At 36.5% G+C, this 12538-nt stretch overlaps 1 protein-coding gene across 6 annotated transcripts in view; it reads left to right on the forward strand.

Moving 5' to 3' along the window:
• The window catches only part of PRKG1 (protein kinase cGMP-dependent 1), a 1115289-nt gene that overhangs the window by 1081718 nt on the left and 21033 nt on the right, over nt 1-12538 (forward strand). For all 6 annotated transcript variants that reach the window (XM_001917682.5, XM_070225075.1, XM_070225081.1 and 3 more), the window contains 2 exons: nt 5344-5483; nt 6411-6500. In XM_001917682.5, coding sequence (XP_001917717.1) covers nt 5344-5483; nt 6411-6500 — 230 coding nt within the window. The remainder of the gene's footprint in view (nt 1-5343; nt 5484-6410; nt 6501-12538) is intronic.

Below are 12538 nucleotides of genomic sequence, written 5' to 3' on the forward strand. Positions count from 1 at the left end.
GGTAACCTGTGAAGATTATCCTCATATTGCAGATGAGGAAACAGGGAGAGAGGGAGTTTCGGAAACGTGTCCAAGATGGCAAGCCAAAAAATGGTTGAGATTTAAACAAAGGTAGTCGAATTTCCGAGCTCACACTCTCAACCAGCGCATTAGCCTCTACACCGAGGGGCATTAGGATAATCTGCACAGGAAGAGAAATCCGCCGAGGGAGTGTGCCTAACCACCTAGGCTGGGAAGGATTCCTGGGCAAGAAGAGGAAGAAAAATATACATTCCTTCCTCTTCTTTTGCCTACCTCCATCCACACTCAACACATTTTGTATCTCTAGCTGACCTGCTACAAGGTAACAATAAAGATCATCATTATCTCAAATCAGCACAAGTTTACCTGGTATAATTAATTAGGCAACCAGGAAAAATAAAAAGCAAACTAAATTTCATCTTAAAATTGTTCATGCATTAGTTTTGTTACAACACTTTTCTAGTAAAACATTATAGCTTAGACTCACCAAATATACACTGCTATAACTTACATTAAGAGTTTATATTGAAAAAAAATTATGGCATGTCCTTTAAGGAGATGAATAGGGTGGCTCAGCTCAAACTTGATAGATTGTTATGCTATATACAACTTCTCAAGGTCTTTGCGTTCATGGAATTCTAGTAGAGTGGTTTCCACTGAACTGGAATCCTTTGAGAAAGTCAGACAATAGTAAATAGCTATTAAAATTTAAAAGACACAACTTTTTTTTCATGACCAGAGTTATTATTTTTATGCAGCATAAAAGTGAGATATGCTCACTGTATAAAAATAAAGCAATTCAAAAAACTAAAAAGCAGTAATAAACATCTAAAAATCTCCCTAAGGGAAAACCATTGTTAACATATAAGTGAACACATTCCTGATGGTCTCTTCATAAATTTATGTTAGATATAGATATAGATAGATATATACTCACAAACAAACACACTATTTATAGGATCATAAAATGTATGCTGGCTTATAACCCGTATCTTTTTATTTATATATACATTTTGGTTATTTTTCCATAATGTTAATTCATCCTTTTCAAGTCGTCATTTTTACAGTTGCATTGCATGGATGTACAATAATTTATTTTTCCAAGCTCCTATTCATGGACATTTAGATTGTTTCCAAATTTGGCCATTAGAAACAATGTTGAGTTGAACATCCTTGAAGGATCTTTAGTCAGTTGTTGGTTTATCAGGAGATTTCTGATGAACGTGTTAGTTGGGCTTTATTCAACTTTACTAGCTTCAGCATCCCAGACTCCCTGTGTTGAGTTTGCTCACACCAGTAGTATTCGGTGCTCCGACTTCCCTATCAGGAGCCGGGGTCGTGTAAGCCTTGTGGCATTCTAGTTTAAAATGGAAATGGAGATTCTGACTAAAGGCTATGCTCTAAGAGTGCAAAGAAGGAAGGTGGTCCCAGACAATAGGACTGCCTCCACTCAAGTACTAAATTGGCAGCTAATAAGGCTGACTCCCAGTAATCTCTGTAGCTTTTACTTACCTCTCATTGGCAGCAGCCATCTGCCACCCACCAGTTGTTATTCCCTCTCCTCACCCAGACTCCTACTCTTGGCCTCTCCTTGCAGGATTCAAGCACTAAGGTGCCCCAGATCCCTGATAACAAATGGAAGTCCCCATAAATGCCTCCGAAAATGACAGTGAGGTTTTGGCTGGTCTCCCAAACCACGTCTAGCCTGAGTGAAGCTTAGGTGCAATAATACATTGTTCAGCTTTTCTCACAGAGTCTATGAGTTACCCAATTCTCTTAAACTCTCATTTATAAAGCATCGATCACTGTGCTGTTAATTTGTTTCATATTCAGCTGAAGGGAAGTCACACTTACTGGAAATACCTTGGGCCGAAAAGAACTGAGCGTGAACCCAGTTCTGCCACTTGATACCTCTGTGGCCTAGGGCAAGATATGAACCTTTCTGGTAATCCTCGGTTTGCTAATCTGAAAAATGGGATGATAGTATTATCTCAAAGTGTTGCTCAGAAGATTAAATAAGAAAACTCGTTTACTCCATACCTCTCCTAATGCCTCATAAGAGCTTTATTAACATTAACTCTTGTTGTTATTGATGATGAAGTCTTTATAAAACCCAAAGCAAACAAAACCTTCCTTCTGCTATTGAGAGTTGGTGTTGGGACTCAATGAAATAATATCTCTGGATGTGCCCAGCACTCAGGTGTTTAATAAAAGTCACTTCCTGTTTTGCTCTGACATCCCCCTGATGGCTTCAGTTATTTCCCTGCATAGAGTCTCCCTAATATAAAGTTCAAAACTATTAAAGAAATAGAAAAGCAGGAAATTTTTTCTTTTTTTTCACCTAATATCCTGGCTACATTAAATTACATAAAACATCAAAGTGTAGGTATAACATTGGTGAACTGCTTATAACAAAAATGGAAAATCCACTTGGAGTCATAGAATTTATTAATTGGAAGGGAACTAAAGAGTTGTGTAGTCTAGGAAAATGGGGTCTAAAGAGATGGGCATAGTCTCAAGAGCTAATTGACCCCAAGACCTAGTTGGCAGCCAGGTAGACATTTTCCTAGAGATGATTTTATTAATCTAGTAGGCTCTATGATTGGGAATAGCTCCTCTTAGTCATTCAAGGGGAAAGCAAGGTTAAAAAAAATTCTTGTAAAAATAAAAACTAAAAATTTGGGCTGAATCACATAGATATTGGGCCATATATATTTCCTGTGCAGCCTTAGCACGCTGAAATCTTTTCTTCTTTTTCATGCAAAATTAAGGGCACTTTTGAAAAGAAGAAAAAGACCAAGTACTACATGCTTGTCATTGTAGTTTCCCTTGTTTTTCTCCTGTTAAGCTCAGAGATACACAGTGTGGAGCTGAGATGCCAGCTCTATTGTGGCTTTGCCAGTGACAAATTGCTTTGGTTTGTTTCATTCTTTCTTTGATTCAGTCAACAAATACTTAATGAGCATTTACTCTATGTCAGGCACAGTGAACAAAACATCCCGAATCTCGGGTTGCATACAGTCTAGTGAGAGGAGACAAATACTAAACAAGTAATCAAGAAAATATTTACTATATTAGCTTGTGATCAGAGCTATAGAAAACACTAAAAAAGGGCAAGGAGAAGTGGGCGGTTACTCTTTTATGTAGACTGGTGTGAGGAGAGACTCTGATTAGGAAACATTTGAGCAGAGAACTTAGGGAACTGAGAGGATGAGTCTTGAGGATATCTGTGGGAGAATATTCAGGCAGGAGAGTAGCATGTGCAAATGGCCTGAGGCAAGAGCTTGCTTGGCATGCTCAAGGAACAGAAGATGGTCAGTGTGACCAGAGCAGAGTGAGTAAGGGGGGAGTAAGCTTACAGGTAGCAGGGGTCCAGATGGTATAAGATCTTGTAGGCTTTTGTGAGAGCTTTGTCTTTACCATGAGTGAGAAGGGAAGCCACTGGAGTGTACTGAGTAGAGGAGTGACATGACCTGGCTTTGTTTTAAAGACAGCATTTACTCTACCCTATGTGGTAGAGACTGCTGGGTAGGCAAGGTACAAGCAGAGAGACATCAATGAATGCCCATTTGGTGGCACTTTCTCATTTAAGGTCACAACGACTGTACAGTCGCTGGTGTGATCCTCAGCGAGAACAGGGGCTCAGAGAAGTTGAACCACTGGCCCAAGAAACTGAGAGAAAAATGAAATCAGGATTCAAGTTCAGACCTGTGACCATAAAGGCAGAGTTCTTTCCTTCTACCCTATGCACAAATAGAAATGTGTGTCATCATCACTAAAGAGAACCATTTTTACGTTAGGAGTGTGAACGACACAAGAGTCTTGAGTCATTTAACTAAGTAAGACTCTAAAGAGGGAGTATGATTTTATTTCTCGCTGAATTTGAGTGCTCTGACACAGCTTATTTGTCATGCCATTTTTCCTATCTGTCCAGATTTCTTTTAGAAGTGGGTTTTCACATTTTGTGTTTTATTATGAACTACAACTAAATTCATTTGGATCACACTAATCTATCATCTTAAAGAGTTTCACAGATGGAGTAGAGTGCCTTTGGCTGTTTAAGGCATTTTCAAATCTCCATTTTTCCCTCTAACCTGTCATACAGATTCATAGATGCTAACAGCAAGCCGAGGCCCATTTATTTGTAGTGTCCTTGTGTTCTCATCTAAGGAACTAGCCGCATTAATGTCCTCTCAGATTGAATTCAGTCTGTCCATGTGTGCATGAACAAGGCACCGAGGAACTTTGCTATCCCTCCAAATGAATCCGTAAACAATTCACAACTGAAGAGGATGGGGATACTCCAGCTGAAAAACAGAAACAGCTTGTCGTGTTATTTCCCCAAGGTTTTCATTAGTTCCAAATGATGTGGGCTGTTTGGTATTATCTTGAGAATTTCTGTTGCTCAAGAGCACTAGATGATAACTCTTTTATAGTGCTATTAAGTGATTAGCTCTGTGATTTCTCTTTGTTTTCCTTACAAGTCACCTTGTTGAAATTTCTGGCAAAACAGTGAACACAGAGCAGCAGTCTGTCTGAGGAATGGCATTTGGAGGACTCAGTCCCCTTCAGAGCCACTGGGAGTCATATGGGGCTGTGACAGAGGCATGGGAGCAGTGGGGACATCAAGACTCAGCTTAAGTTTCCCCAGTTTAGTAGGACTAAGGAGTAACATTTGAGGTCAGACAAGATTAAAGTCATCACCAATGTTTGAGAAGAAAAAAATAGTTTTCAAAATCTCTTGAAAAGAATCTTGTTACAATTTTCTTCTTTTTTTTTTTAACTAGAGGGAAGGGAAAGACTGGGATGTAAAAAGAGAAGTCACAGTACAGACGTCTGCAGTCTCAGCAGAGACAAAGATGCACTACTGAATTTTATGACTTCAGAAATGTTTGTCGACTAGGACTAAGCAGGAAGCGCATCAAGGCCCAGATGATCTTATCTTTGCCACACTGACTTGAAGTAAAATTAGAGAAGAAATCAGTTTTTATGTCTACTTTTTTGATTGAAGGAGAAAAACTATAACGTATACTTAAACACACTATGTGAAATGAAATGAAATGATACAGTGAACATCAAATATAATCCCAGTGGGCACAAAACTAATTAGGAATCTAGTTAGTTAACATTCATCCGACCAGTGGAATGAGACTGGACAGTAGTTGTGAGTCCTGGATTTTAAACCCAGCTCCAACAAGGATTTACTGTGGGACGAAGGTGGTGTTTTGGGTATCATTTAAGTGCTCCATGCGCCTGTTAATTGGGGGATAAGAATGCTCTGTGTGGGTTTTCTTTCACTTAATTCCTTCTGTCTTTCTTAAGGTCCAGTTGAAAAGTGAAGAATCCAAAACGTTTGCCATGAAGATTCTCAAGAAATACCACATTGTGAATACAAGACAGCAGGAGCACATCCGCTCGGAGAAGCAGATCATGCAGGGGGCCCATTCCGACTTCATAGTGAGGTAAGGACCCTGCCCCGGGGCAGAAGGCTCCAGCTCCAAGCGGAATATCAACCACAAAACCCTCTGCCACTTGCACTCACCGTTACACATTTCATTCACACAAAGAAATGCATTCTTTTAATCTGATTTTTTAAAGTTCTGTTTGACTGAAAAAAAAATTTTTAAAAATGAAGTTTTGATTCTATCCTTTTTTTAAAGAATCAGATTCTGTGAAAAGAACATGTTTTTCCCAAAAGCGATATCAGAGTTTCTAACATTCCATTTTTATCCTCTCTGTCACTCCAAAACTGTACATAGACCTCTGATGCTTGAAAGACAAAATATCAAAAGTCATACTATTTTACCTTTAATTATTTGAAGACTTTTTGAAGATTTTAAAAAATGAAATGACTATTCCATCTCAGTATTTTGAGAGCACTAATAAGAGGATAATGGAAAGTTTTAATATGCAGAAGAAGCTTTTCTAGCTAATTTTCCAGTGGCACTTGCTGAAAACAGGGTGTAACATGAACTTAAGTGAGCAATGCGTGAATGTCATACATGTCTATATTTGTAAAGTGTAACCTACCTACCTCTCAGGCATATCCACACTCACTGCATGTTCATGACCACTAAATATTGCTCAAGCATCCACGCTTGAAACATCAGCCACATTGGAATTGAGGAATTCCCCAAAGCCCTGTTGGTCTATAATCATCGCATTAATCCATTTCAGAGGAAAGACTAGCCCCCTACGATGCGTAAGTCTTAGTCACGAGCCATTGCTTCCTTTTCCCTATTTGCAAACTTAGATTTCTCTCATTCTTTTAATAAAGTTTCAATCTTGGCAAATCAAGAATAAGACTGTAATCTGGGCACTCAAAACATTTACATGGCTTTAAAACACAATGATATTTAAGCCTTTGTTTTCTTGTTTGCAATTCACAGACTATACAGAACGTTTAAGGACAGCAAATATTTGTATATGTTGATGGAAGTTTGCCTGGGTGGAGAGCTCTGGACCATTCTCAGGGATAGGTAGGAGTTTAAAGAAATTTCTATCATGTCTTTAAAAATATAATTGACTATGATGATCTATTAGAAGCGTCGATTAAGTCTAAAAATCATACTTAAAGATTTTACTTATGCTTATATTTCAAAATGTAGCATAAATATGGGGCATAACCCACGAGTAGACACATATGATTTACTGTAAACATGAAACTCACTCTGTTTCAGATTTGTAAGTAATGATATACGTTTAGTCTACCATGAAAACAGTAGCGAGCAAGGTATATCTACAGGCCTTAGTTTAACTTGAATGTCAGAATCAGACAGCTATGTACCTAGAATTAAATTCATTGCTGTAACATGAAGAGAATTATAGTTATTTGATAGTTGAATTCTGGATTAACTATCAGTTTAATTGCTCCGTTCATTCTCCATTTGGCCAGTCTGCCTTTCCTAACACTGAGAATTTTTCCAAAGTAACTTTTTTCTCTACCTTTACATTGCTGTTTGGTTTCAAAATTAACGAAAGTTTCCAGCCTTTCAGCCCTTAGCTGGTCTTAGGAGAAAAATGAATCTACTTATAAGCAGTATTTCATGTAAACAATCTAATTTAGATTTATTTATTTTTGTTCTTTCAGGGAAAGTAAATTTGGTCTAGTTAGTGCTTATTTGTTTTTTAGCTGTGCAAAATTAATTTCCCATCTCCTATTTATGTGACAGCAAACTATCTTTCAAAAAAATTTATTCTATAAAATGTCTGGGAAGATCATTACCAACCCTAAATGTTTAATTTTAAAAAATGACTGTAATTTTCTTTCCCTGTGAATGATCTTTTGATAATTTCCTATAAACGATCCAATAGCATTCAAGTCATCCTTGTTCCTTTGAACACTCATCTTTAGACATTTCTTTTTTTCTTATTTGTTACAGTCTCACCCCTCAGACTCTCCTTGATTGAATAATATCTTTCTGAAACTCAGCTGTAGACAGCCCTGATGTTCCCAGAAAGCCAAGTTATGTTTTCACAATTTGTTACTTTGTAGATATTCCAGAAGAGAACAAGTGGTTCTTTTTAAGCTTTTGATTTAAAGTCTCATTCCCAACTGTCTTCTTACGGAACCTTCAGATATCTGTATCCGTTGCCCTTTCAAGTCTTTTATTCCCATTGCCTTACATGTAGATGTCAAACAGATTTCTTTTTGTCTTATTGTGTCCTATTACATTAATGTTTTGTTTTATTATATTATTTATTATATTATTGTTGGTTAATATTTGAGTACAGATTGTATGCCAGGCCTTGTGATAGAAGCTAGGCATACAATAAGAAATGGAACAGATGTGGTCCCACTCCCATAATTTGCAGGCTATTGCACAAAGTTAATATTCTGATTTGAGTTAATGTCTGGTTTATCCTAAAGTGATTCCACTATATTATTTTCGACCTGACCTTTCAGCCCACTGATTTATTTGAAATCCCTTTCTACTTTGTTCTAATTAGGATAGAAGATTCATAGGTGGAAGTAAACATTAAAGCAATAATAAGCTACCTAAGGAGAGGAACAGCTATTTTAAACTTCTATTAACTTCTTTAACCAGATAATAATAATAAAAATAAATAAAAATCATGATGATGATGAAAGTCATCCTTAATTCCACTCATGAGGAATCCAGCATGCATAGGCATCAATTTTCCACTTAATTTTTGAAAGAAAATGCAATTTCCTATTTCTCCCTATTTAACATGATTTTGCATTTTTTTGGTACATAAATATCAGCCAGAGCTTCTGAGTGAGATATATTTTGACTTGTCAGGACAGTGAAGGGTTGCTGTTAGGCAGTAGCTTACCTTGGAAGGAGTTGATGGAGCAAAGATATCAATGGATGGTTCTTTCTCTTTAATGTCTGGTTTATCCTTACATGATTCTACTATATTATTTTTGACCTGACCTTTCAATCCATTGATTTATTTGAAATCTCTTTCTACTTTATTCTAATTAGAATAGAAGATTTATAGGTGAAAGTAAACATTACTTCCACCAATTTGCTTTTTGTTACATTGAAGTATAATTGATATACAATATTATATTAGTTTTAGGTGTCCAACATAGTGATCCGATATTTTTACACATTACGAAATGATCGTCAGGTTAAGTCTAGTTACCATCTGTCACCATACCACGTTATTACAATATAATTGACTATATTCCATATGCTGTACCTTACATCCCATAACTCATTTATCTTATAACTGGAAGTTTTTACCTCTTGATCCCCTTCACCTATTTTGCCCACCCCTTACCCTACTCCCCTCTGGCAACCACCAGTTTCTTCTCTGAATCTATGAGTCTGTTTCTGTTTTCTGTTTGTTTGTTTTATTCTTTAGATTTCACATATAAGTGAAATCATACAGTATTTCTCTTTCTCTGACTTCTTTCACTTAACCACCAAACTGCTTTTTGATCCTTTCTCCTTTTTTGTCATCCTTGGGTTTGAGCTACACAGTTCTTGAGTCCCCCAATGCACTTAACACTCCATGAAGAGGCTTCACCTAGGGAAATAGCAGCTACGTGATCCTTCCTAAAGTTTCAGAGGGGCTGAAGCCTCTAGGTTAAAAGCAACGGAACTATCAATATATAAAATCACCTCAGAATCATTGTCCTCTGCCAACTTTCTTTCCTATATACGCATGTAGCCTTATTGCTTCTATTTCGAGAGATGTTTTTTTTTTTTCCTACCCAAGAAATTGCTGGGGGGAAAGTACCGTTTTGGATATCCAGGCTCCCATTAATATTGTCACTGACTAGCTTTCTCACTCTTTGTTTAAACTGGGGCTAAAAATCCTAAAGGTTAATTGTCAGAAAGAAACAAAAAATGCCAAGAGAAAAAAGAAAGTAATTGTGCTGTTAGTCACAGTATATGAAAATACCCACAGTCGGAAAAAACCATACTGCTCAATTTCTTCAGTTTTCCTCTTGTGTCCCAGGAAAGAAGCAGTAAGGGAGAAGCTAGTTTGAAAGCATAAAGGAAATGTATTCGGGTTGATTTGAAGAAAGACGGTGTGACCTTATTCTTTACTGACATGGTGATACCTCTGAGCTTCAGGGATTTGGCCCAGGAAGTCTGTCTTTCCCTTACCTGCACCTGAGAGGAGCACTTCCTGCCTGTCTCTTTCTTCCCATCAGCACAGAAAAGGAACACAGAACAGCTCTTTATTGTCAAGAAGAATTAAAATGATACCTGTATAAAAACAGAATTTGAAGACTATTAAATATTTTCTTATCTTTGAGAGATGAACTATAGCACTGAAATGTTAATTGTTGCAATTATTTCCTTGGTTTATACTTTATTAGCTATCATGTTTTATCTTCTAGTTTGTGACTTTTTGTTTTCCACAAATTCTGTTCCATTATTTGGAATAGGTTAGTACAAACTATATTTTATATACTTTTTCTCCATAACGCTTAAAGAATTGGCAACTGCTGCAACTTTCTTAAAAATATAAGTGGCTAATATGATAAAAATATAATATATACATAAGTATTTATATTAGTATATATTATAATACATAACATTAGCATTTATGTATTATATATTATTAGGATTTAATACATATTCTAGTCTAATGAAATTTAACATTTTAACTATTACTTGATTTGGATTTTTTAATGTGTATGTTAATTTTTCCTATTGAATATCTTAAATAATTACCTCAGAAACCATAATTTTCAAATCACACACATCTCACTTCTGGTCACGTGTCTTCCTGGAAGTGTTTTATAAGCCAGCGAGTGACTTTCTATGTCCATTCTTCTTGTTTCTAGCTATTTTGTAGAGGGTACTTATTTAAATTCCATCTTAGATGACCTAGTAGATGGTACAAATTGAAAGCATTTCAAGGAAATGAGTCTTTGTTCGTAATAATTTAGCCCGCCTAACTCTGCAATTGGCAATAAACCAGCATAGGTTGCAGCATGTGTCAGGTTTATACGCTCACTAATGATTGCTGTTACTAGTTAACGCAAAGAGGGAGCCTATCTTTCTGTGAAGGATGCTTTGTCTTTGTTACCTTCTGCCATTTCACAACTCAGTTTATGAAAGTTGATTAAACACTGGTTAAATTTTAATTTGAGTCTATCAATAAGTATACATAACTCTCTAATTCTCTCAATCAGATTGTTGTCTACTACCATCTAGCTAAAACAACTACCCATTCCCAAAAAAGAGCATAAAGTCCTATCCCTTACTTGCTTTAATTGAAATGACAAAACTGTCAAGGCATAATTTGTTATTTCGAAGAATTATATAGGGCAGTGATTTATTTCTTTAAGCAACTTTCTAACTGTTGATAAAACAAGCTTTCATTTTTGTTTTAGATCAAATTTGTACTGTCATTTCCAATTCTAATAGTAATTTTTCATTTTGAGTCACCCTAATGCTACGCTTTGTGACTGCTTTCTAAAAGTATATTTTAAAATCCACAAATTACCTACATCAAATGTTTAGTGATGAAACTGTGTTGCTGGTAAACATTTTGTGTTCGTATATTGTGTTGATTTGTCACATAACATGGAAACAGATTTGAGACAAGGTTTTCATTTAATTTTTCAAATCGGTTACAAATATATTCATATTTGGGAGATTCTAATATAGATCTGTTGAAGGGCTGGAAATCAGCTTTCTAGAACCCTCCATAGTCTGAAATGGCTCAGGACCAGAGAAACATTGAAACAAATAAACAGAGCTGTCAGGAACTGAAGACCAAAAGATGTATGATTTGTGGGCAGTTCACTTCATGACAAAAAAAAAAATGAGTTTTGGTTAGCAGGCAATAAAATGGTAATTTTTGCCCATACATTTGTGAGAAGCATGGAGAAAGTGAGAAGAACAGAGATTAGCAGAAAACACTTCAGAGCTGACTCACAGCAGCCAGCCTTGGCACTGAGAAGCAGCAAATACTTCAATAACACTGATGGTGTCACAGACTCCCCACTCCCATCCCCAAAAGACTTGAGACCTGTCCTCTGTCAGTCAGTTTTGCTAGATGAAGACACAGTGGCTAAAGAAGAGTGTTTGGTGCTCAGTTATAATGGCTACTATTTACTGAGTACCAGTTGTGTGCCAGGCACTTATTCCAAATGCATGTATCAGTTGTTTGTATCCTCACAACAACCCAATGAGATAGTTTCTATTATTAGCCTCATTTTGCAGTGACAACACTGAGACCCAGAGAAGTATGATTAGTTGCTCAAGATTAAACAGTAAGTGAGCCCAGATTTGAGCCCAGGATTCTTGCTCCAGAGTCCACACTCCTAACCTAGAGCCTCCTCTAATGAATTTGAGTTTATTTTAGGATTTTTTTCATCTTCCTGCTAATGATCAGCTTTTTCAGAATATAATTATGAACACCACTCAGCAGAAATTTCATGAGAGATTGATCTCTCATAGAAGTGTCTAACCTCCTTGCAACAGTCACAATGTATTTGTCCGTTTAGTTCCGTTAACAACTGACTATTAGGGGAAACAGAGATACGTTGCCCAGAGTCACAACTGCAGAAATAATCTCTTCTTCTAACAGTAATCAAGAATTTGTAGGCTTTCAAAAAGGTCCACCCAAATCACAATTAGACAGTCCTGATACGAGGAAGTAATCAATTTTCTTATTAAAACAAGACATGTAATATGAAATAAAACAAGGCTCTATTCCATAAAGTATTTTGTTTTGTTTTGTTGGGCTTTGTAATGCTCTCCACTCAGGAAGGATCGAAGTCATATATAGCACTCAGTGTAGTGAAATCTGTGTGTTAATTATCTATACACTGTTGCTTACTATTTAAGACAATCTCTCCAATTGAAAGAAATATACTGTTCTTGATAGACAAACATAATTAAAGGCAGAGAAGAAAGGATCTTTAAGATACTACTCTAATCCCTTTCCCAATACACGAGATTATATAGACTTAGCTGTGCAAAGATAGCTCCAAGTCAGAAGAGCATTGCAGCATAAGGTCTATCAGACATTTCCCAATATAGAAGTAATTCTCAGAAAATCTTTCTTGTCCTTGTAA

The sequence above is a fragment of the Equus caballus genome, chromosome 1, assembly GCF_041296265.1.
Source record: "Equus caballus isolate H_3958 breed thoroughbred chromosome 1, TB-T2T, whole genome shotgun sequence".
Classification (NCBI taxonomy): Eukaryota; Metazoa; Chordata; class Mammalia; order Perissodactyla; family Equidae; genus Equus; species Equus caballus.